Raw genomic sequence first — 21,363 nt, 5'->3', positions numbered from 1 at the left:
ATCATTTACTCTAGTAATTGGGTGAGAAAGGAGTACCCTTTACCTGCGGGTCAAATTATAGCAAAACTTTGATTTTAGTATATGCAGGGACCATGCCCACCTGCCTTTAAGGATGCATGCTTTTAATTCGAATTTATGGTTAACTTTGAAGCTATGTTTTGACCCACAGTGACGGAGCAAAAATATAGAAAGGTGAGAAGAAGACCCTTTATGGGTGCTAGTGATGCTGTTTTTAAATATAACAATGGATAGTCCTCTCTAATGCTTATTTGAGAGTAATCATTTGTTTTTAATGATAAACCTCCCAAGCTTTGGCTACTGACAAGGTAGCCTTGTGTGGATGTTAACTGTGTAAACTGAAAGAAACACATGTGTAAATTTAATGATATTTGGTTGGTCGATATATGCTAGTACTAGTGTTTCCTTACAATATATTGCCATTGGGGACATCAATATTGATTACTGCTCTACATTATGTACTTGTACTTAATGGTTTGACAGTCCTCCGTCACTAAGTACATTGCCCGAGTTGGGTACCTGTGAAAGAGTACTAAGTCCTTGTCTAACTGATCCCTATGATCAGTACTCAATATTTCAGCAAATAACTTTTAATTTCTTGAGAGAAGTTGGTAACAAATACATATCACATTCTTCAATTAATCATTTGATGAAAGTTGAATTATGTAATTCCTTCCCTAGAATGTATATGTACTTCTTGTGCTAAATGGCTTGAAGTTTGATTGTGAATTCTTCAGCTGTACCCCTAACGTCATTGCAGGATTAGCTTTTCTGACTTTTTCTTTAGCCTTGATTAAAACATTCTCGATGACAGATGCGTTAGGTAATATCAATGCTGTTGTATTGTCTAATAACATTATCTAACAAGACTTCTCTCATTGACTTATTGTTCAGTAATCATTTGCTGTTAACAAGTAGCTCTTGATCCACTGCTTTTATTTTTGTTCATGGTTTTTCTTCAAGTTTCCTGTGCTACTTACCTTTTTCTTATTACTCAGATGCTCCTAGTGAGCTGAGGACGTGTACGGAAAAGATTAGAAAAGCCCCATGCACATTTCCATTAACCCAAGCCATGCTGATGAAGAGCTGAGCTCGTCATCAGCCACGGTGCTCGTGTGCTGATGACGAGCTCGTCATGGCCGTTAGAACCATCACACGCGGGGCTAATTCCCCCGCTGTGCTGAGCGTTCTAAAGAATGGGCGTGGCCGTGACGAGCTCAGCTCGTCATCAGCACATGAGCACTGTGGCTGATGACGAGTCATCAGCACTGCGTGCGCCCCCCGCCCACCCAGCAGAGCGGGGGAATTACCCTCCCTGCAAAGGGGTTAAAGCAAAGCCCCAGTATGATGTTTCTTTTTGTTTCACTGCCTGCTGAGTGGCTAAGACTTCTCCAAACCGAAAATGCACTGCTACGCTTTAGGCAGTTATATGTAAAGGACACAGAAACATACTCGACAAACAATTCAGTACAACAGCAAGTGTCCTCCGAGTACCAGAGAGGTCAGTCCTTCAGAAAGCACAGAAGGGCTTCAGAGCCATCTACTGTCGTGACACTCAGTAGTTGAGCAGCTTGCTGAAAATGTTCATTGTTCGTACAGTATATGGTTTAGCATGTAACAACATATTCAGATGGTATAGACATGACTAGCCTGCTGTAAAATAATTGGCATGTTTCCTAGAGTACTTTTGGTACTGTTTCGTGGTTACATAGTGCTTTCCGCCGCATCCACATTGAAAACCTAATCTATGCTGCAAAGATTGCACAATTTTGTTTCAGCCCCAGACAACACTGGGTAATTCCTTTGTCTCTCTGTAGTTAATTTGTGGCATAGGTAATGCTGAGTTGCATTCATTTGATTTGTTACCCAAGGCAGGCATAACCTCCATAGCATTAACAATCTAGAATTTGTTCTGGTTATTTCTTTTACTTTCAATAAGGCAACATTGCAGCAAAACCTCAAGTGAGCTGCCTTTTTGAAAAACATTTTTGTTCTTAAGTGAAACAGCGCACATTAAGGAAAGAAAATAGCTTAATATGCTCATGTACGGAGAAGTGAAAGAAGTACTGTGTCTTTCACGGAGCCAGCAGCTTCCCTATACCTGCATGCCTTTTACTGGTATTTGCTTCACTGTCTCAGTTCTATTTTCCGACTCATGCTGAGAGGATCTCTGAACGCTTCCAGGGTTTTGTTACCATATTCTGTGAGTTTTATCCCTCCGATTTCTAATTATTTTGGCTTCATTTAGTGTCTTAAATAGGGGTGGGCGGAATTTGCGTAGTAGCGCTACACAAAGCTCCTCGAAACGGTAAAAAATCTCCGCGAGCTTGTGCAGAGTTACCCGAACAAGCGGAATTGCTTGTTCCGACCGTTCGCGATGCTTTTTTCCTGTTTGCGAACACTGTTTGCGGGCTCGGGGGAAATATCTTGCGAACACGCATTTTGATAGCACGAACAAGCAAAAAAATTCCACAAAGCAGAGGATTGCAGAATTTTTGGCAATTCAGTGTTCTCCGTGGAACGCAAAATTACCCAAATTCCGCAAAATTCCACAAGCGGAATGAAATTTACTACCCAAGCCTAGTCTTATACACGTTTGAAGCATTTCCGCTTTCTTTATCTATAATCTGAAGAGGAATCTTGCTGTGCTTTCACTCTATGTGAAGTGCGCCTTTCTGTAGTATGAAGAAAGCAAAAGACTCACGTAATTTATGTTATCTTACAAGGTGTGCATTCTAATAAAGACTGCAAATTTTGTTAGAATTATTATTTTTTTGTAAGCAAGAAGGACCGAACAGAAGTTTGCCCAAGGAGAAAACCAGAAGAGTTAAAGGAAAAAGTGGAGAAATGGAAACATCCCATATGATCACATAACCCCAACCTGATGGAACTCCATTGGCTTGGCTCACCTTGCCAACCACAACCATCTTCAAAACCAGATGCATCATTTACATAGCCATCACAACCAGCTCATCTTGCACACAAGCTAACCATATCTGGTGGTTCTTGGCACAGCCAGGGAAATTGCAAAAGGAAAGGGAGCAGGCCTTTCCAATCCTTGCACCCAGGGTCTGCAACTACATTCCTCTATCACATCAGGACTACCCAATGCTGCTCCAAGTTAGTAAAGAGTTGAAGAACCCCCTCAGGAAAAAAAGGAAAAAAATATACAACCCAAAGTGTTAATAGTACCCAACCAACCTATCGCTGCTATCACTTATTGATTTTGTTTGTCTTTGACCCTGTATAGCGCTCGGCTGCATTTAAACTAAGTTTTTTCGTACAGAAATACCATATACATATATACGGCCAGGAAAGGTGCTTCATCCACTGCACAGAGAATCGGATAGTACCCAGTGTTTGTAGATTCCTCTGTAGGAAAATAAGGAAATAGCAAGAATATAGCTACATTGTGTTTAGGGTGAAAATGGGAAAAGGTGCTTGGTAGGAAAGCAGATGTATGTTTTCCCCCAAAAAAATTGCATCAACAAAAGGTTTGTTCTGCTAAGATCACCATCTTCCCATTACAGTTGAATAAAAAAAAATAACATTGAGCAGGGGAAAAACAGCCATTTGTGGCAGAAGTTTGATCTGTTAATTGTTTGCTACAGTGGCCAATTTACATAGGTAAAATGCTGTTATGTCAACTAGCGACCCTTCTGGTCGCGGGAGATTTACAGGGTTTGTAGCTCCTTCAAAAACACACCAGAGCCAACACCTTAACTGCATCTTAAAATGATTATAATGTACTGATTATACAGTAATTGATATGGTAAAATATAGGGAACAAAAAAATGTATGTGAAAAAATGATGTATTTCTAAAATGTTCACAAGATATTGAGTTCCTAAACTCTAAAGCAGTGGTTATTTCTACAGCTCTGAATTTATGGTGACCCAAAGTACCGTGAGTCAGAGGTCATTTTGCAAAATAACTTCTTTTTTTTAACTTACATTCAGAAATGCAGAGAGATTCAATTGGTAATAACAAATGTTCTATTATTCTGGGTTCCCACACGTCTCCTGATAAAAATGGTACCCGGCTTATGTAAGTGTGCATGGTGCCTGTGACAGGAAAGGGCCCAAAACATAACATGGACAGATGAAAGAAAATTCACTCAAACTGACACTTTTTCTTTGTTAAGTGGGCAGCTGTGGATTTTAGGCCTGAGCATGACAGCCACCCAGAGAATCCTACAAAACCCAGATTTTTCTGAAAACTAGATACCAGGGTGGTGTGACTTGCTAGGCTTTAACAAACTTTTTTTTTTTTTTAACAAAACCCCATTCTAACCTCAACATTTGGCTCTGAATGCATATTTTCTTCACATTTCTGTGAGGGAAAGTTTCTGAGTCTGCAGGGATTCACACATTTCCTACCACCCTGTGTTCCTGCATGTCTCCTGAAAAATCTTGATTTTGCTTGTGTGGCTGGGGCTAGTGCATGGAACAGGAGCACATCAAAGCAGGGATAATTGGAGTCCTTCGTGTGGGCTCCTATTGTCCCTGATTCAATCCTTTTCTGCCACATGCAGATCAACAGCTACCCCTAGTGTCAGTGCCTCCACTTTGCATTTTGGGGCCTTTTGGGTTGCAGTCGCTAGGCCAGGCCACACAAGTGGGCGTAGCATATTTATTGGGGGAAAAAAGTGGGAACTAAGGTGGTAGGAAGTTTGTAGATCCCAGTGAATCCCAAAACTTTCTCACAACAAATTTGTTTTTTTATTTTAAGTTTGAAATTTGAAAGGCATTGTGATACGAAATGGCCTGTGATTCACACAAAACACAGCACCCTGGACTCCCCCATTTGTGTCTAGTTTTCAGAATTTTCTGTGTTTAGTAGGTTTTGTTGGGTGGTGGTCGAGCACAGGCCCAAATAGTGCAGCCGTTCAGTATGCCACAAGATGCAAACCTGTAATCTTTAATCTCTTTTTCAACTTACTTTTTCCCTCCAATTTGTTCCCAGATTTGTTTGCAAGTTGTATGCTTCCCTTTTGTGTCCGCTTGCTTCTTTCCACTATTCCATTTGATTAAGGATGATAAAACAATCACTTTTTGTGCAAAGTGCCTTTCTTCTTCAACAAGTTCTGTGTTGGTTTAGATGTTATATAGACCCCATTATCTGTTAATATAACACCAGATTTACCTCCGCTTACAAATATTTCTTTAAAAATCGACTCCCTCAGGAGTAATTTCAGACAAATGAACATGTCCATCAACATAAGGATAATAAAACTGAGGTACTTTTTCCATTGAATGTGACTCATTATGCCTAAAGCTATCTCCATCTATGCTCCCACTTTCATAAAGGGGGCAAAACTGTCCAAGACTTCAGTACAACTTTGCCTCAGCTTTACCATCTAGGCCTTTGTCAGTTTCCAAAAATCCTCATCATACTCTAGAATCTAGAGGCTCCCTAAAATACAAAACAGGGAAAAGACTATTCTTATGAGGAGACGGTGCACACCTAACTTTTGGCCACGCAATGAAGTTACTTGAATTTGCTATCAATTTAGTAAAACTAACTGATATTTTTCTTCAACTGAAATTAACGCTGCACTACTTCAAATTTGTTTTATGATATATTTATTGTATCCGACTTTAATGAAACTCCAACTGTAAAGAATTTATTTAATCAAATATTAAAAATGGAGAGTAGTTGAAATAAGGTAGTGATTGTAGTCGGTGGCGAGACCTTGAGCAGATGATCACTGTGTAAAATGAAACAGTGGAGCAGAGATGGGTAGGCAATGGCCCGGCACCAGTGAAGATTTTGGTGTGAAAAATACAATAATGAAGGATCAATTCTTAGCCATTAAGAAGCTATTCAGGACTCCATTGGTATAGCACTGTGAGATAGGTTTCTTTCAAAGCACTATGTGAAGGAGAGTAAGATAGAAGCCTCATATGATTAGAGGGGTGCATTAAAGCAAAATGAATATCCGAGAAACAAAAATATCTGAAGAAGCTGACTGACATTACTGAATCCTAAGGATAGGAAGTAGTAGTTCAGTGCCCAAGACTACGTACTAAAGTCACCCAGACCTTCAGAGATTAATTGCATGTTAATGGTGTTTGAACATGAGTTCCATGTAGCTACAAACTCGAAGCCGCGACCGGGGGTGAGCTGACACGCCGTGAACAAACAAGTGATTACAGACACCATAAGAATTGGTTGTGAATATTGGCACCATTCTGACTGTCTACAAAGATGAATACCTAATTTGAAGAATTGACCTGTTCTACTTAGAATAAGGCTACCATTACCACGTATACTGGGAGCTTCGAATATTATATTCTTGAAATACTTCTGACATAATCTCCATATCTTTCGCCCTGAAGAAGTCCTCTGGACGAAATGCGTTGGCTATGCTTTGTATGAAGATTTTGAATAAAAGACAAAGAAAACTTTAAGTCCTACTGAACTGATTCTTCCTTATGATTGCTTTGACTATCATCGTTACTGTGTTTTATGTGGGAGTGCTGAACCATCGTCCGCAAATCCACCCTCTGCCTGAGCACACTCCCCGATGAGCCCACACACCTGATGCAACACCTTCACTTCAAGATACTGGCCAGCCCTACCTCCAACCTCCATGGTACCCCCATCTACCAACCCAATGGACCCCACGGACTTTTTGCCAACTCCATCACGGACATCATCTCCCCGCATGCCATTGCGTCCACCAACTACACCCTACTGGGAGACCTCAACTTCCACCTCGACAACCAACTGGACTCCAGCACCACATCCCTCCTGGACAACCTCCATAACTTTGGACTCCGCCAGATCGTGACCTAACCCACGCACTCAGCAGGACACCCCCTTCACCCCCGCCTCACAACAGGAAACTCCATCACCTTCAGCCACACCACCGAACTCCGATGGACTGACCCTTGATACGTCCACTTCACCTTCAGAATACCCACCATCCATCGACACCAACGCCTGCTCCCACGAAGTAACTGGACCAGAATCACCGACTACCATCTAACCTCATCACTCAGCAACTCCACCCCAACCATCGCAGAAAACGACGACGACAACATTGCAGTGAAAACCCTGCACAGATGGATCTCCGACAGCGCCAACACTATAGCTCCCCTCAAGAAAAACAACACACACACCAAGAAAACTAGATGGTTCACCACCAAACTTCGAGAGTCCAGACTCACTTGCCGCCGCCTTGAAAAGGCCTGGAGGAACACCAAATCCACAGAAGCCCACAACAACTTCAGAGCTGTCTCTAACGCCCACCACCAACTCATCAGAAAAACGAGGGAAAAAGCGAATGAAGACAGAATCTCCACTCATGCAAACAACAGCAAAGAACTCTTCAACATAATCAAGGAGTGCGCCCAACCCGCCAGCGAGTCCACCGTCATCCCTCCCTCACAAGACTTCTGTGAAAAACTCAGCACCTTTTTCCACCACAAATCAAGAGCATCTACGACAACTTTGACGAAGACAACCACCACACTGAACCCTCACCAACCACCCCTGACACCCTGAAGCCAGTGATCTCCAAATGGACAGCCCTCACCACCGAAGACACACTGAAGACGATTAAGTCAATCCACTCCGGGGCCCCCGCGGAACCCTGCCACCACCACATTTTCAACAGAGCTGCTGACGCCATCGCACCCATGCTCTGCCACACCATCAACCACTCCATGGCAACCGCCTTGTTCCCTGACTGGAAACTCGCTGAGATCAACCCCTGAAGAAACCCTTGGCGGACACCTGCGCCTAAAAAACTACAGACCCATCTCCCTGCTCCCATTACCAGCTAAAGTCATCGAGAAAGCCATCAACAGCCAACTCGCCACATTCATTGAAGAGCACAACATCCTCGACTCCTCCCAATCTAGCTTCATTAAAAACTACAGTACGGAAACCGCCCTCCTTGCCACAACAGACGACATCCGTACCTTACTGGACAAAGGAGAAACAGCAGCCCTCATCCTCCTCGACCTCTCAGCGGAGTTCGACACACTCTCTCACCGCACTTAATATGCAGACTCCATGACGCAGGGATCCAAGACACAGCCCTCAACTGGATCCGCTCCTTCCTCCACGGCAGAACGCAGTGGGTCAGACTCCCCCCCCCCCCTCCTCCCCCTTTCCAATCAGACCCTACACCTACCACTTGCGGAGTCCTCCAGGGGTCCTCCCTCAGCCCTACGCTCTTCAACGTCTACATGGCTCCGCTAGCCCCAATCGTCGGAACCTACGGACTCAACAGTGTGTCATACGCAGATGACACCCAACTCATCCTCTCCCATTCCAACAAACCCAACACCGCCAGACACATCTTTGGAGAAGGCATGGAAGCTGCCTACAACTAAACACAAACAAAATGGAAGTACTCATCATAGGCCCAAACCCAGATGCCTGGAACGACACCTGGTGGCCCCCCGCCCTTGAAAACCCGCCCACTCCCATGGACCACACACGCAATCTGGGAATCATCCTGGACTCGGAGCTCAAAATGGACCGCCAGTTCAACTCAGTCTTGTCCTCCTGCTTCCACACCCTCTGCCTCCTACCTTAGACCTTCAAATGGATCCCCCTCGAACACAGAACGACTGTCACTCACGCCCTGGTCATCAGCAGACTTGACTACGGCAATGCACACTATGCCGGAATAAACAAAAACCTCACCCGCAAGCTACAGAACATCCAAAACACCATCGCAAGACTGGTCCTCAACCTGCCAAGCCACTGCAACATCTCCCAGCACCTGTGCACACTCCATTGGCTCCCCATCGAAGCTAGAGGCACCTTCAAGATGTTAACCCACACTCACAAGGCCCTCCATGACACCGGACCAGCATACCTGAAAAGCTGACTCAAAGTCCAAGCACCCCAAAGGACCCTACGATCAGCCCAGCTCTCCTACGCTGTGGTCCCCCACACCAGAAAGGCCAGATCAGGGGGCTGCTCCTTCTCCTACTGCGCGGCCAGTGCCTGGAACGACCTTCCACTCCACCTCAGACAGATAACATTGCTCCCCATCTTCACAAGAAATCTCAAAACCTGGCTCTTCGACGGTCCCCCTTCTTGATGGACAGGAACCTGCAAACCCCCCCCCGCCCCCACCCCCCCACACCCCCAGTGCCTTGAGACCCTTACGGGTGAGTAGTCGCGCTTAACAAACACCTGATTTGATTTTTGATTGATCAATCTTGGCCCAGATCCAACGGACACTAAAATTAGATTTATAAACTGCATGACCCATAGTAACGTCTGGATGCAAACCAATCATCTTCAACTTAATGCCAGTAAGACAGAGATTATTTTCTTCTGGAAAGCCCGTGAACTCTGATCCAGTGACTGGTGGTCTCAGAATCTTGGCCCCTGTCCTTCCCCTAAACTTGTGGTTCGTAACCTTGGAGTGAAGATCGATAGCAAACTGTCCATGAAAGATCATGTTAACCATGTAACAGGCATCTGTTATGGATCGATGTAAAGCCTACATAAGATCTTCCAATGGATCCCAGTCGAATCAAGAAAGCCACTTGTTCAGAGTCTAATCATCAGTCGGCTCGATTACGGAAGCGCCATGATAGCTTCCATCAATGAAGAGCTTCTTACCAAACTTCAAGTGCTACACAACACCGCCACCAGACTGGTATTAAATCTACCTTCATGGTCCCCGTCTACACCAAGCTTGAGAGCTCTCCACTGGCTCTGCATCAGGAAACGAATCTATTTCAAGATCATCTGTCTTGTACATAAAACCATGCACAGGAACGGGCCAAGTTATCTTGTAAATAAACTCAATTGGTACCTACCCAGTAGAACCCTCAGGTCAGGGACCAAACCTCTTCTCACCCCCCACAGGATTTGTACCGCCAGGAATGGCGGTATATCCTTTTCATATCTCGCCCTTACTTTGTGGAACTCTCTTCCACTGCAGCTGCGTATGGTTACTGATCATAATCAGTTTCTGAAAAGGCTAAAAACCTGGCTCTTCTGATCATTCTTTTTCTCATGCTGTCGCCTTTCCATCCCTTCTCTGGTTTTGGCTAGCACTTTTATACCCTTGATGATATGTGTGCTTAATAAAACTCTATGACTATAAAACCCTATGACTAATATGCATAGATTTTTTTTCCTCTTGCTGCTTCCTGTGATGTAGGTCGCTGTTTTGTTTCCCCAAGATGTTACATCCTGTGGCATCAGAGTTGCTACAAATCTAATTTCCGAGGCAATTATACAAATCGTGGCTCGTAAAATAATTTCTGGTAGATTTCAGGCCCAGAACCCCTTTGTCATGTAACTCCTGAATGAAAGACCGGCTCACCTGGTGCCATACTCTGACAAGTTGGATAACTCCTGCTGCCGCAGGTCCGAATGTAATAGAAGCATACACTTCTGGTTATAAGCATGAATTTGGGCTTCATAGACATTCATTCTGTTTTGCATTCTTAGTGGTACAGGCATACACTAGAGAGGTAACACCAATCCCGCCGCTCCTACCTAGGCAGGGGCACCTAAGCCTCCCCAGAAGGTAGTAATTTTGGACCAGAAGTGTTGTACAATAACAGGTAACATAGAGACCAAAGTTAATGCGAGCAGCTGTAGAGATTGTTACCCTTTATGTCTCTTTTGGGTCTGCTCATGATCTGTCGTTGTGGAAATAGCTGTAAGTCTACTTCTATGGGAAGGAAACCCATTTAGAAATGTATGCTGCTCCTATTGCAGAATTACATTTCCACCGGATTGGTAGGCCTCAGGGATTACTAACTGGATATCACAAACTTATGCCCTTGTAAACAGTGAGTGGTGACTGATTTTATATGATTTTGTATATTCTCTAAACTCGTGGATACACTGCAATTTGAAAATCAGGCCTCTGCGAGTGGCAGAATGAGGGCACTGTGTGTTTTTAAAATACTCCTCACACACTATGAATCCCATAGTGTCATTCTCCCATCATTTTAATGGCTTCGCAAGCTGGGAACATTAAAACGAAGCTGCTGAAGGGTATGGAATAAAGCCAGATTAGGCATGCGGTCACTAACCAGTCAACTAATCACCCTAAGACGCACGCTCATGAGGCCCTATCACCACGCTTCAAATAGACCATATTAGGTCATTTTGCATGATAATGCCTCACTGAAGGCCAACTCAAGCCCTAAGGCTAAACCTAGCAGCCGATTTTTGTTGTTAAATTTTAGGACCATAGGCATTTAACATTTAGTTTAGAATTGAGTTTTTTGTAGGGATCAACAGAGGTACTGATGTGTAGGCAGGAGGGGTCTGCCTATGAAACATGTCATGTCGACAAAGTAGACCACACTTGTAATTCTACTTACTAACCCCCTTTTTAATGTTCCCAGCTTGCGAAGCCATTAAAGTTAATTTTTTCGACTAGCCAGGGAATTTTTACCCTATTTTTTACACTACCATTCACTTAAATAGGTCCCTACACTCCCCAACACATATCACTATCCTCATCACATCACATCACATAACCTATTGTAAAAAATATAAGTGCTCCCGCGTCACTCGTAGGTCGAAGCACGCCCAGCCCCATAGAGGGACGGGAAGACCCCAATGATGGGAGAATGACACTATGAGATTCATAGTGTGTTAGGGGTATTTTAAAAAAAACACAGTGCCCTCATTCTGCCACTCGCAGAGAGGCCTGATTTTCAAATTGCAGTGTATCCACGAGTTTAGAGAATATACAAAATCATATAAAATTAGTCACCATTCACATTGATATAATCCCATTGTTTACAAGTCTAGTTCAGGAGGGTGATTCTATCATCTCCTCTACACTTCCCCAATTGATTGTTTGGACAAACTTATGCCCACTAGCAGACAGCTTATCCAGCTCCAGCAATTTGTCTCCCTCTTCTCCAGGCCAACACATGTACCAAAACACATAAAGCCTTAGCAGCTGATGGCTTAATGAAGACTAAGTGCCATTCTGCGTAGACCTTTCTCTCCAGAGTCTGGTCCTTCCTGTTAGATTGGGAGCCCAAGTTTAAGTGGTTCTTGCCTCTCTTTGAGGTTGGATGCAGGCCCTACATCATTACACCTTGAGCGGCACTCAGGAACACTGCTCCACTCTCTTCAAAGGCCAGCTGGGTAAAACCTACTGGAAAGTTACATTCTTACGCTCCATGTGGACACTGCCTATAAGTCAGACAGCAGGGCTGCCCCTATCGTATTTTATATCGCTTAAACATTTGTGATTGATTGTGATGATGCTGTGTGGTGTCTCTTCACTTCTCGTTCTCTTTCTCTACTAATAATTTGTGGGCTCCTCTATTATTCATTTCATGGTTTAGAATGCATGCACACTGTTAGTGCTTCTATTATATGCTATTCTATATTAGAATGTCAGGGACAGGGGATTAGAACTCTGATGTGCAGTTTGTACTGATCCTCTGGGCCCTTTGGACTTGTATGCTTTTCCTGCATTAAACTACAAGAGAAAACTACTTCACCTGGCTGCCCCTATCGTACCAGCATCCAATACCCGATGAGGGCTTGTGTCACCCTTCCTTCCTGGCACAGATACTGTTAGTTTACTCTCATGCCTGAAAAAAACATGGCTTGCATATTATTTAGCAGTTAAGGAAAATGCTGCATTCCTCATGCTCCCACATGTCAACTTTCCATCGACCGATACCGATAGGGAAGGTGGCTCTACAAACTCGTCTTAAAACTTTTGTATCTACATTCTCTCTCTAAATAGGACTGTTTGAAATGTTCTGCAATTGAACTGGAATGGCATCCTCTCTGTCAACTATCCAAATGAGATTCTATAATTTGCAACGAGATAAGTAACCCGAAGTTCAATAGTACACCCTGACGAATAAAGACATGTTATACTAAGCTCCATGTGTGGCACAGTCATTGGCGAGAACACGGGCTCGAGCGGACGCTACAGCAGTGGGTTGAATGTGTTATGATTGGGTGTTTTTGCTAACTGTAGTTGTAACAAAAGGATACTGCCTGCTGGGGACCTTAAAGTCTAATATGCATTTATTGCAAAAAAATAGCCATCAAGCCTGCAAATGACATTTCAAGAATTGCCGCTTCTATAGACAACAGCTTCCACTCAAATCACCTTCGAGAATGTAATGCTAAGTTTCAATACATCAGACGCACGGTTTGGTACACTTGTTCTCAGTGCAAGAGTCTAGAGGCAGAACACATCATAGAAACTGTTACTTTAAGCAAAACCAGCCTAAAGAGCAGATGGGAGAATCTTCTTGTGAGAACATATGCGAGAAGTCTTGAAAGTAGAAAGTAAAGTGAAAAAAATGCTGCGCTTTCTCCGTTTTTCACTTTGATGTGCCAGGTTTCAAAACCAGGTACTGTAATATACAGGAACATGTGTAAAGGTATGACGACAAATAAAACTGATTCTACTTTTCAGAAATTCACGAATCCTAGCAGTTAATGTAAGGTTTTGTTATTGCTCAGGTAGTATAAATACAAAATCAATATTGAAATGTAAACTATCAGTATGTGTCAAGGTTCATTCAAGCAATTACATGTTCAAAACGAAGTAGCACTATAGAATAAATAGATTACAACTTCTCATTGCAATGGGTGTAAAATAGAAGGGTGGTTCAGTTTTTTACTCCATAGCATCCGCGCACACTAAAGTATTAGGTAGCATCCGCGCACACTAAAGTGTTAGGTGTTGTCCACATAAAGGATATTTTCCTCAAATTTTGATGACCGTAACAAACGTGCAGACAGAATTGCTGGAGCCTCTGATGCTCGCCGCCACTTTCCAACTAAAAGAGATGAAAATGAGTTCGGAAATTACACCCGGCTGCTTTATTTGGTAACTTTTGACAAACAAAGCCTTATATGACTATGATAACATGTTAAAGACAAAAGCAGACCATGAAATCATACAGTGTGATTATTGTGAACTGTCTGCTCAGGTTATTAAGCAATATTACATTGGAACCAGGGTGATGTTAGCTTCGCGTTACTTTCTTACATTTCTGTTCCAAATAAAACCTTAACTACAGCATCTATGACCTCGCTTGTATTCTGACCTTTGCAAAAGCCCTATTAAGGACCTAAGGAGTTTGTGTCCATAGAGCGACTAGGAGCATCCAGAGCGAGTGTTTATGGCCACTTATATTTATTTTTGGTTCTCCCTATAAAACAACAATGCCCTCCAAATTATTTCTAGGCCAGAGTATATAAGGTCCAACATGCACGTCCTTGGGCAACCTGCAAAGGTAGTGAATCAATCCTGTATGCTTCTCTAACTTTTTCTTTAAAAAAAAATGCAACTGAAACTATTGCCTTCATAATGAAATGTCTGAAAGGATGAATCATACTGTTTTTAAAGGCTGACTTTAAAGTAAAATGTCTGCCAGAGAGAGAATGCATGGAAATACCAGTTTTGCTTGAATACATTTAATGCTTGTTTTTATTTGAAATAGATCACTTTTGTAATAAAGGTGTTAATTGTACTTATTTGATCTTTTTCAGGTTACAGATACGAGTTGTACTGTTTGATAAAACATACACAGACGCCTCACTGCTTGGTATGACATTTTATCCTGTTTCTTATGGGCAACGTCATTTAGCTTTATATCCCGCTGCCGAGAAAGACAAACATTGGAATGTTGGGCAGAAGACATCTAACAGCCATTATATACCTGGAGCCACCCCATTGTTTGCAATGGAGTTCTCAATATTCCAATGTTCTAATATAGATTAAATGTACTGACCAGTACGTTATTAATAGTATATTGTTAACCTCCAAGTACTTTTCTACTGGTGTTGATGCAGGTAAACTGTACTAAAGTGCTGTCCAGTGAAAGCGTGATCAAGTTTAATTTACTGACACACTATCTTTTGTGAGAAAAGTATAAAAGTAGCAATAATCCTTAAGGAGTTTCTCATTTCAGAATTGCTGTTTGTTAGGGTTGTCCAGCATTGCTCTACAGGGAACGAATCCATGCAAGATTTGGAGGCTAACCACTGACAATTTAAATGATTATAAGTAAGAGTCGTTGGGCCTGACTATCATAGCTTTTTGCAGTTGAAAGTTCAGTTTTCATATACAGCTAGACTTATTTGAAGGAGTAAAGCCTTTTTTGCCAATCATTTATTGGCATTTCACCCTTGTGAAAAGATTTGCCCACACATAGATTTCCATATTAGTAAATCCTTGAAGGGCTGGGAATTGGAGGTTCAAGGGTGGCAATTCAATGAATGTTTGAGAAAGCCCAAAAACGTGTTTGTGAGTATTCACATATAGTTTCTTAGACTATTCCAAGCCAGCAAACAGCCAATGTTGAATTGTTTTAAAGGGCAGGAGTAAATCTCCTTCCAGGGTGGGACGGAGAAGAAAACCTACCCAGAGGTCGAGGGGAAGGGAAGCCAATATCTGAAATAGTGTCTTTCCTGCTAAAACATACATTTTACTGCCTATGCATATTGTTTTTTGGTTTGGATAATATCTAGTTTCAAAATTGTAATTATTGGGTACCTCAAACTAGAAATTTTCAATCCAGATTAGTATACACGTGTTTTCATTGTCTTGAAAATTCTGTGTTTTATCATCCCTAGGAGATAAATCAATTGATTTTATCTTTAAGATTATAGTTGCATACAAGACAGGGATATGGAATTCCTGTAGTCCGACGCCCAGGACAAATTGTTTGGGGTCAAGGGCAACAAGTCTTAATGTGTATTTTGTCCTTGGGACAAGTAGGCCCACCCCCTGCAGCACAAACCCTTCGGCTGCCAGTTTGCAGTACCACATTAAGGATCAGAGAAGGGTACTGCCTGTGGTTAAGTTGATATTTGTGTGCATGTGTTAATGCTGTTCAAACTTGTATTTATAGTTCATTAATTGAAAGCCTTTATTATTAGGGTGAGCGCTCTAAGTAAATGTACGTTCTGACTGCACTACTGACAGTGGTTCCAGTATGAAAATGTGTACACACGGTTTCAAAGTTTAGCAACATGAGTCTATGCATGATGCTCACAGAATGCTCTCTGAATAGATGCAAATATTTGCAGAAGCTTGAAAGCAAGATTAATGTTTCTTTGCTTTCAATATAAAATGTTCCTAAAAAATGAAAGTAGGGAAAGAAACATTTCGCTAAACTACTGTAAAATTTCAGGTACCATTTCTTTGCAGCATCATTTAGTAAAATGTGTTGATGCATGCTAGTATTTACCCAAAATATTCATATTAGAAAATTTGTGTAACCAGTTTCAATAAGATTATGGGAAACAAAAATAAACAAGCCTTGGCAAAGCCAGTAGGTCTGACATCGGTGGTCAGCTTTGTAGTTTTGGCAATGCGTGACTTGTTTTGGCATGGCTTTTGTAAAACCTTATTGATTTGAGAGCTGCCGGGCCCTCACGATTATAACAAACAATGGCAAATGCAAAAATTGTTTTTGGTCTCAAAAATGCACACATTAGTTACTGGCACTGAACAAAACTACTTTGTTTACCGATATGCTCCTTGTGAAGAGCAGAATGCTTTTACTCACAGTGAAGCCAGCCGATTCTGAGAGAGAGACAATTTTAATAAACACAAAAGGTCAACTCCAGACCAAATTAGGGGCCCAATTATTAAAGAAAGTCTCAAAAGTGCACCTTTGGTTTATGGCTTTTGTGAATTCACAAGAATTTACATAAAAGGGCAAGAAATTGTACTTCTACAAAATATTTGTGAACTGCATTTTAGCATGAGCAAATATGCATGTGTAGATTTGCTCATGTGAAAACCTGGATGTTGAAAGGTTTTCCCTCCAACTACTTTTTTCCCAACTCTGAAAGAAGGTTTACGTCTGCCACTCAGGAGTACATTTCCAACATTTCTCAGTATGGGAAAGATTAGAGAAGATTTGTTGAAAACCCTTAAAACATGCAAGTTAGTAGGTTTGCACAGACTCAAAAGGGCATTCTAACCCTGGAACTACTGCTTACCACCATCATCAGTCCCAGTATGTAGATCTCAGAAACGTGGCAACATAAAATGATTACTAGTATTCAAACACTATGGTATATGCCCTGGTATAATCAGAGAGGCTATATAAGAGCTCTTATATAATGAGATTGCTTCCATAATTTGTGGCAGCACTACATAGCACCAAAGGGACAAGTGGATGTTGTTAAAGGACAAGTAGATTTATGAAGCAACCTGCCCCAAGAACAATAGATATTTTAATAAATTCCACACCCCTGCAAGTTATCCTATGCATTGGCAAACTAATTCACTCTTGCTACTCATAATTAATGCAGTTAGCAGCAGTTCTAAACTCTGAATTATGAAGACCACAGCTGGTATAAATTTTAAGAAATGCCTGCCCCCTCCAAAACACCATCAATATAGGTACTTGCTATCACATAAAGTTCTTGAGATTCAAAGGGACCAGCTGAAAGAAACTCTTATACAGTAGACTGATGAACAAAGACATGTCAGGGAGAAGGTGAAACAAATATACCACATAAGTGTCTCTTGAAATCTGTAATCTAAGAGCTGAGTCAACAATGCCTGCTTACTTATCAGTCTTCATTATTTTGAATCCAGGTCTTCCTCATTGGAGTCCTAACTGGGTGACAGTGAGTTGCCATTCTTGGGACAGGCAATTCTTTTGTCCCCTTCCCCTAACACTACAGCAGTTGTAGAAACTCTGCAAAGTCCTCTTTTGTTGTTTGGGGCAAAAGCTCCTTCCCTTTGTCTGCTGCCATCCCAGATTTAGCATGTTCAGGTTTTCAGGCAGCAAACAGGAAAGAGGAATTCTTGACTGTAATGAGGAAAACCTTCACTTGGAGTAATAAAGATTAGCAGCCACCTTGAATGTTCTCTTGGTTGTCAAAGTCCTACTCCATGAAAATATTCTTATTGCAAAAAGTGTGCTGAAAACCAATCCACCAGAACTCTTCCCAGATGAGTGTATTCTACAGAAATGCAGGAGAAATTGCCATCCAAGAACCCCTCCGGATGATCAGAAAAAAACTCAAAATTATGGTGTCACACAACGGTGTGAGGGGTAGCTCAAGCCACAATTCTGCAAACTTGTGCATGGACATACTCTAGTTTAATTCCACTGCCTGGCTATCCTCCTAGTAGAGAAGCCAAGGACAACCCCAGTGCAACACCTGAACTGCTGCCTTGTTGTTAGTTAACTTGACCCATCTGCTTAGGTTTACAATGGAACTCTTTCTAAGCTTCAACCCAGTTCTAAGTGTGACTGTCAAAGACCGTAGCAGAAGGACTCTGAGTAAACTAAGTCGGTCAGTAGAGCCTTCCGCTCAGCCACGGCATAGTAGGTCACCTCCACAGGAGATGAGGGGTTCCATTAAAAACCCTGGCAGAATAATGTGCCCTACTCCACGTGAAACCAGGAGCAAACGTGGAATGGAAGCCTAGCTACGGCTGCAAGCCTAGTTCCAGTTCCCTACATTAGATTTTTTCGTTTTGGTGTCATTTAAAGATAAAAATATTTCCTATTTTTATAAATTGGTGTTTGAGTTTTTATTGTGTTAATTATTTACTGAATTGGTGTTTTTAAATGCTTTACATACCTGTGTCTGAAGTTAAGTCTGCCTGCTCGCAGCCAAGCTACCAAGGGTTGAGCATGGGAATCATTTTCTGAGACCTATTCTGAGCCCTAGACTTTGTTAGTGGCCTTTTTGCCAGTGGTAGATGCATGCTTACCAATTCAAATAATCAATTTTCCAACATAGTACATTGAAGGTTACGTTGGACCATTAATTCCACATTTTGCCAGAAGATCACTGTAGTCTTCTCTCTTGTGCATCCGTTTGTAGAGCGTGCAGTATACTTCCATTTAAGTGCCTTCACCGCCTTCTATACAACAGGGTCATTATGAAGTCTGTCTTCAGTATCCAATGAGGAGGACATGCTAACTAGCAAGGTGTTGACTATGGAAACTCTGCATCGCTTACCTCCCAAGGGTGATGCAGACTCAGGGTTGCTCTGGCCCAGGAAGCAAGGATGCCCAGTCATAGCAGTCGGCTTCTGTTCACAAGAAAGAATGTCCTTTATTTTCTTGGGGACAAGCAAATTATAAGTTCCGGGTGGGGGCGGGAAAATTGTTGGACCCAAAAAAATCCTCTAGGTTACCAGCAGGCTCCACAGTATTGAATCCCAGACACTCCCTAATGTTGTGTAAGACCTCTGAAAACTGGGAACACTTAACTAACCTGCCCTTGTAAGGTTCAGGCTCTTCCGAATAGTCAACAAGGCACCAAAAGGCAGAGAGGTCCTAGCCTAACCTAAAATAGCTTGGAGTTAATCAATTGACAGTGATAATTGGTGAGGTTGCAGCTCCGGAAATATAAAGAAAGATCTACTGTGTCCCCATTTTCTGTGCACTTCTGCCCCTCCATTCTGCTGGAATTAGCCATACACATATGACTACATTGTGAATGCTGCACTGTCTGCTTTTGGGTAGCTTTATGAGGCAGGAGCGCTCCCTTGCTTTCGAGACTGACACAATTATAAATCCAGGCTTCTTGCTTTTCAATACCCAGGCTTGCTTACAAGAAGCGTGTCATATTTCAATATATTAGTACCTAATGAATATAGTATGTATTTTTTTACATTTCCCAACCTGTCCCGCTTCCCTACCTCCTTTCTCTTACCTGTTTTCCACTCTTGTGCACCAATTGGATAAAGGACATGAGCCCCGAATGTTGGGGGTCTTGTAGGTCTGGATGTTAGCAGCTGAGGAGGATGATGTAATGAGTCTCTTGGTTGTGGATGTGAAATAAATACGCTCCTGAAAAAGATTTAGTTTGACATCTTATCGTCATTTCATTACGTGAAATACCACTTTGTTATTGTGGCATCGTGTTACAGGACCTGTTGGTGCGATATTCAAGAAGTACTACGTCATGCACAGCCCGTTGCTTGCCATCTACGCTGGACTCTAATATCTAGAGGAAGATCAGGCGTGGGCAGTGAGTGCTCTGCGCACTGGGTGTTTCTTGGCTATGGCAGGTGGTTGGACTCACTAAGGAGCGTGCTCTGATGATTTGTGTATGCCTTTCAGGGAGGAGACTGGAAACTGATTTCTCCTCTCGAAGTGAGTGATTTGCCAGGTATTTCAAGCCTCACTTTGGTTATTGGCAGCCATTTTGTATTATAGTGTGTTCTACGGAGTTCTCACGTTCCAGCTAAATTTGCAGCCATCTTAAGTGTTTCAGACCTCCTGAATACAGCCTTGTGAAAAATTGGCATATACTGCGACAGTTAAAAGAAACATTATCTTAAACACAGTCACTATGAGAGGTACAATTATAAAAAACTTACTCATTCATATCCTCTTTTTGAAAGTAATGAAGGTGAAAACATGCATTTACACACTTCTTTGGAATTTTTACAAACAAAAGGTGAACCACCTATACCTTGGAAGAGATGAAAGGAGGAGTTTCAAGCGTATTTAATTGCAATTGATGTTATTAGAATAGAGAAGAAAAAAATATATCCTTCTGCATTCTATTAGGTCGATGGACAGGAAGTCTTCCGATCTTTGCCTAAAACGAGGACAAAGATGAGGCAGTGAATGTATTTGATGAAACTATTGAGATTAAATGCCTTTTTTAAGCCTACTAGAAGTACTGCACTAAGATCTCATTACTACAGAAGGCAACAGAAAGAGGGGGAATCTATTGATGAATTCTTAACTGCCTTAAGATGCTCATCAAATACTTGTAATTTTGGAAACACAACAAATGAGATGATATGTGACAAATTCATGGTTTTCACACATAACAAACCTATCCAAGAGCATTTATGGATTATGGGGGATCCCACCATGGAGAAGTGGTGGATTCTGCAAAACCTATAGAACAATCCATGAACTGGGTAAAATAAGTCAATTGAACCCAACAAAGTAAAAAAGAGATGTTTGTGCCTTGGCTGAGAAGCATGTAAAAAATTAGATCTACAATAGTCGATGTAAGGATAACAAAACATACTGCTATAGGTGTGGTGATTCCAACCATTTTGCATCTTCAAGAAACTGTCCAGCTTTCAACAAAGAATGTAACAATTGTAGAAGAATAGTTAACTTTTCAAAAATGTACAGGGACATGAAAAAACAACCCAAACATTGCCTGCACAGTTGTCTGGATGCACAACTTTCAAAAGAAATGATATAAAAGATGACCTGGTCATGGGAAAAATGTAGTGTTGATGGTGCGAGTGGAATCCACCCATCTATAAATTACAAGTGTTGCATACAGAGTTATCTGTGATGGCAGACTCTGGTTCTTCTTTCACAATCATTTCCAAATCATACTTTGAAACTAAATTAGGAGAAAAAATGACACCATTATTACAACCCAATGT

At 41.9% G+C, this 21,363-nt stretch overlaps 1 protein-coding gene across 1 annotated transcript in view; it reads left to right on the top strand.

Moving 5' to 3' along the window:
* Positions 1–14,504: 14,504 nt before the first annotated feature.
* The window catches only part of LOC147663060 (protein KTI12 homolog), a gene marked incomplete at its 5' end in the record, with an annotated part of 153,811 nt that continues 146,952 nt past the window's right edge, over positions 14,505–21,363 (top strand). Inside the window, one exon of the mRNA XM_086950710.1 lies at positions 14,505–14,560. Coding sequence (XP_086806836.1) covers positions 14,505–14,560 — 56 coding nt within the window. The remainder of the gene's footprint in view (positions 14,561–21,363) is intronic.

This window comes from Lissotriton vulgaris, unplaced genomic scaffold (genome assembly GCF_964263255.1).
Source record: "Lissotriton vulgaris unplaced genomic scaffold, aLisVul1.2 SCAFFOLD_1430, whole genome shotgun sequence".
Lineage (NCBI taxonomy): Eukaryota > Metazoa > Chordata > Amphibia > Caudata > Salamandridae > Lissotriton > Lissotriton vulgaris.
The sequence above is the reverse complement of the archived record's forward strand: the minus strand, read 5'-3'. Positions and strand labels throughout refer to the sequence as shown.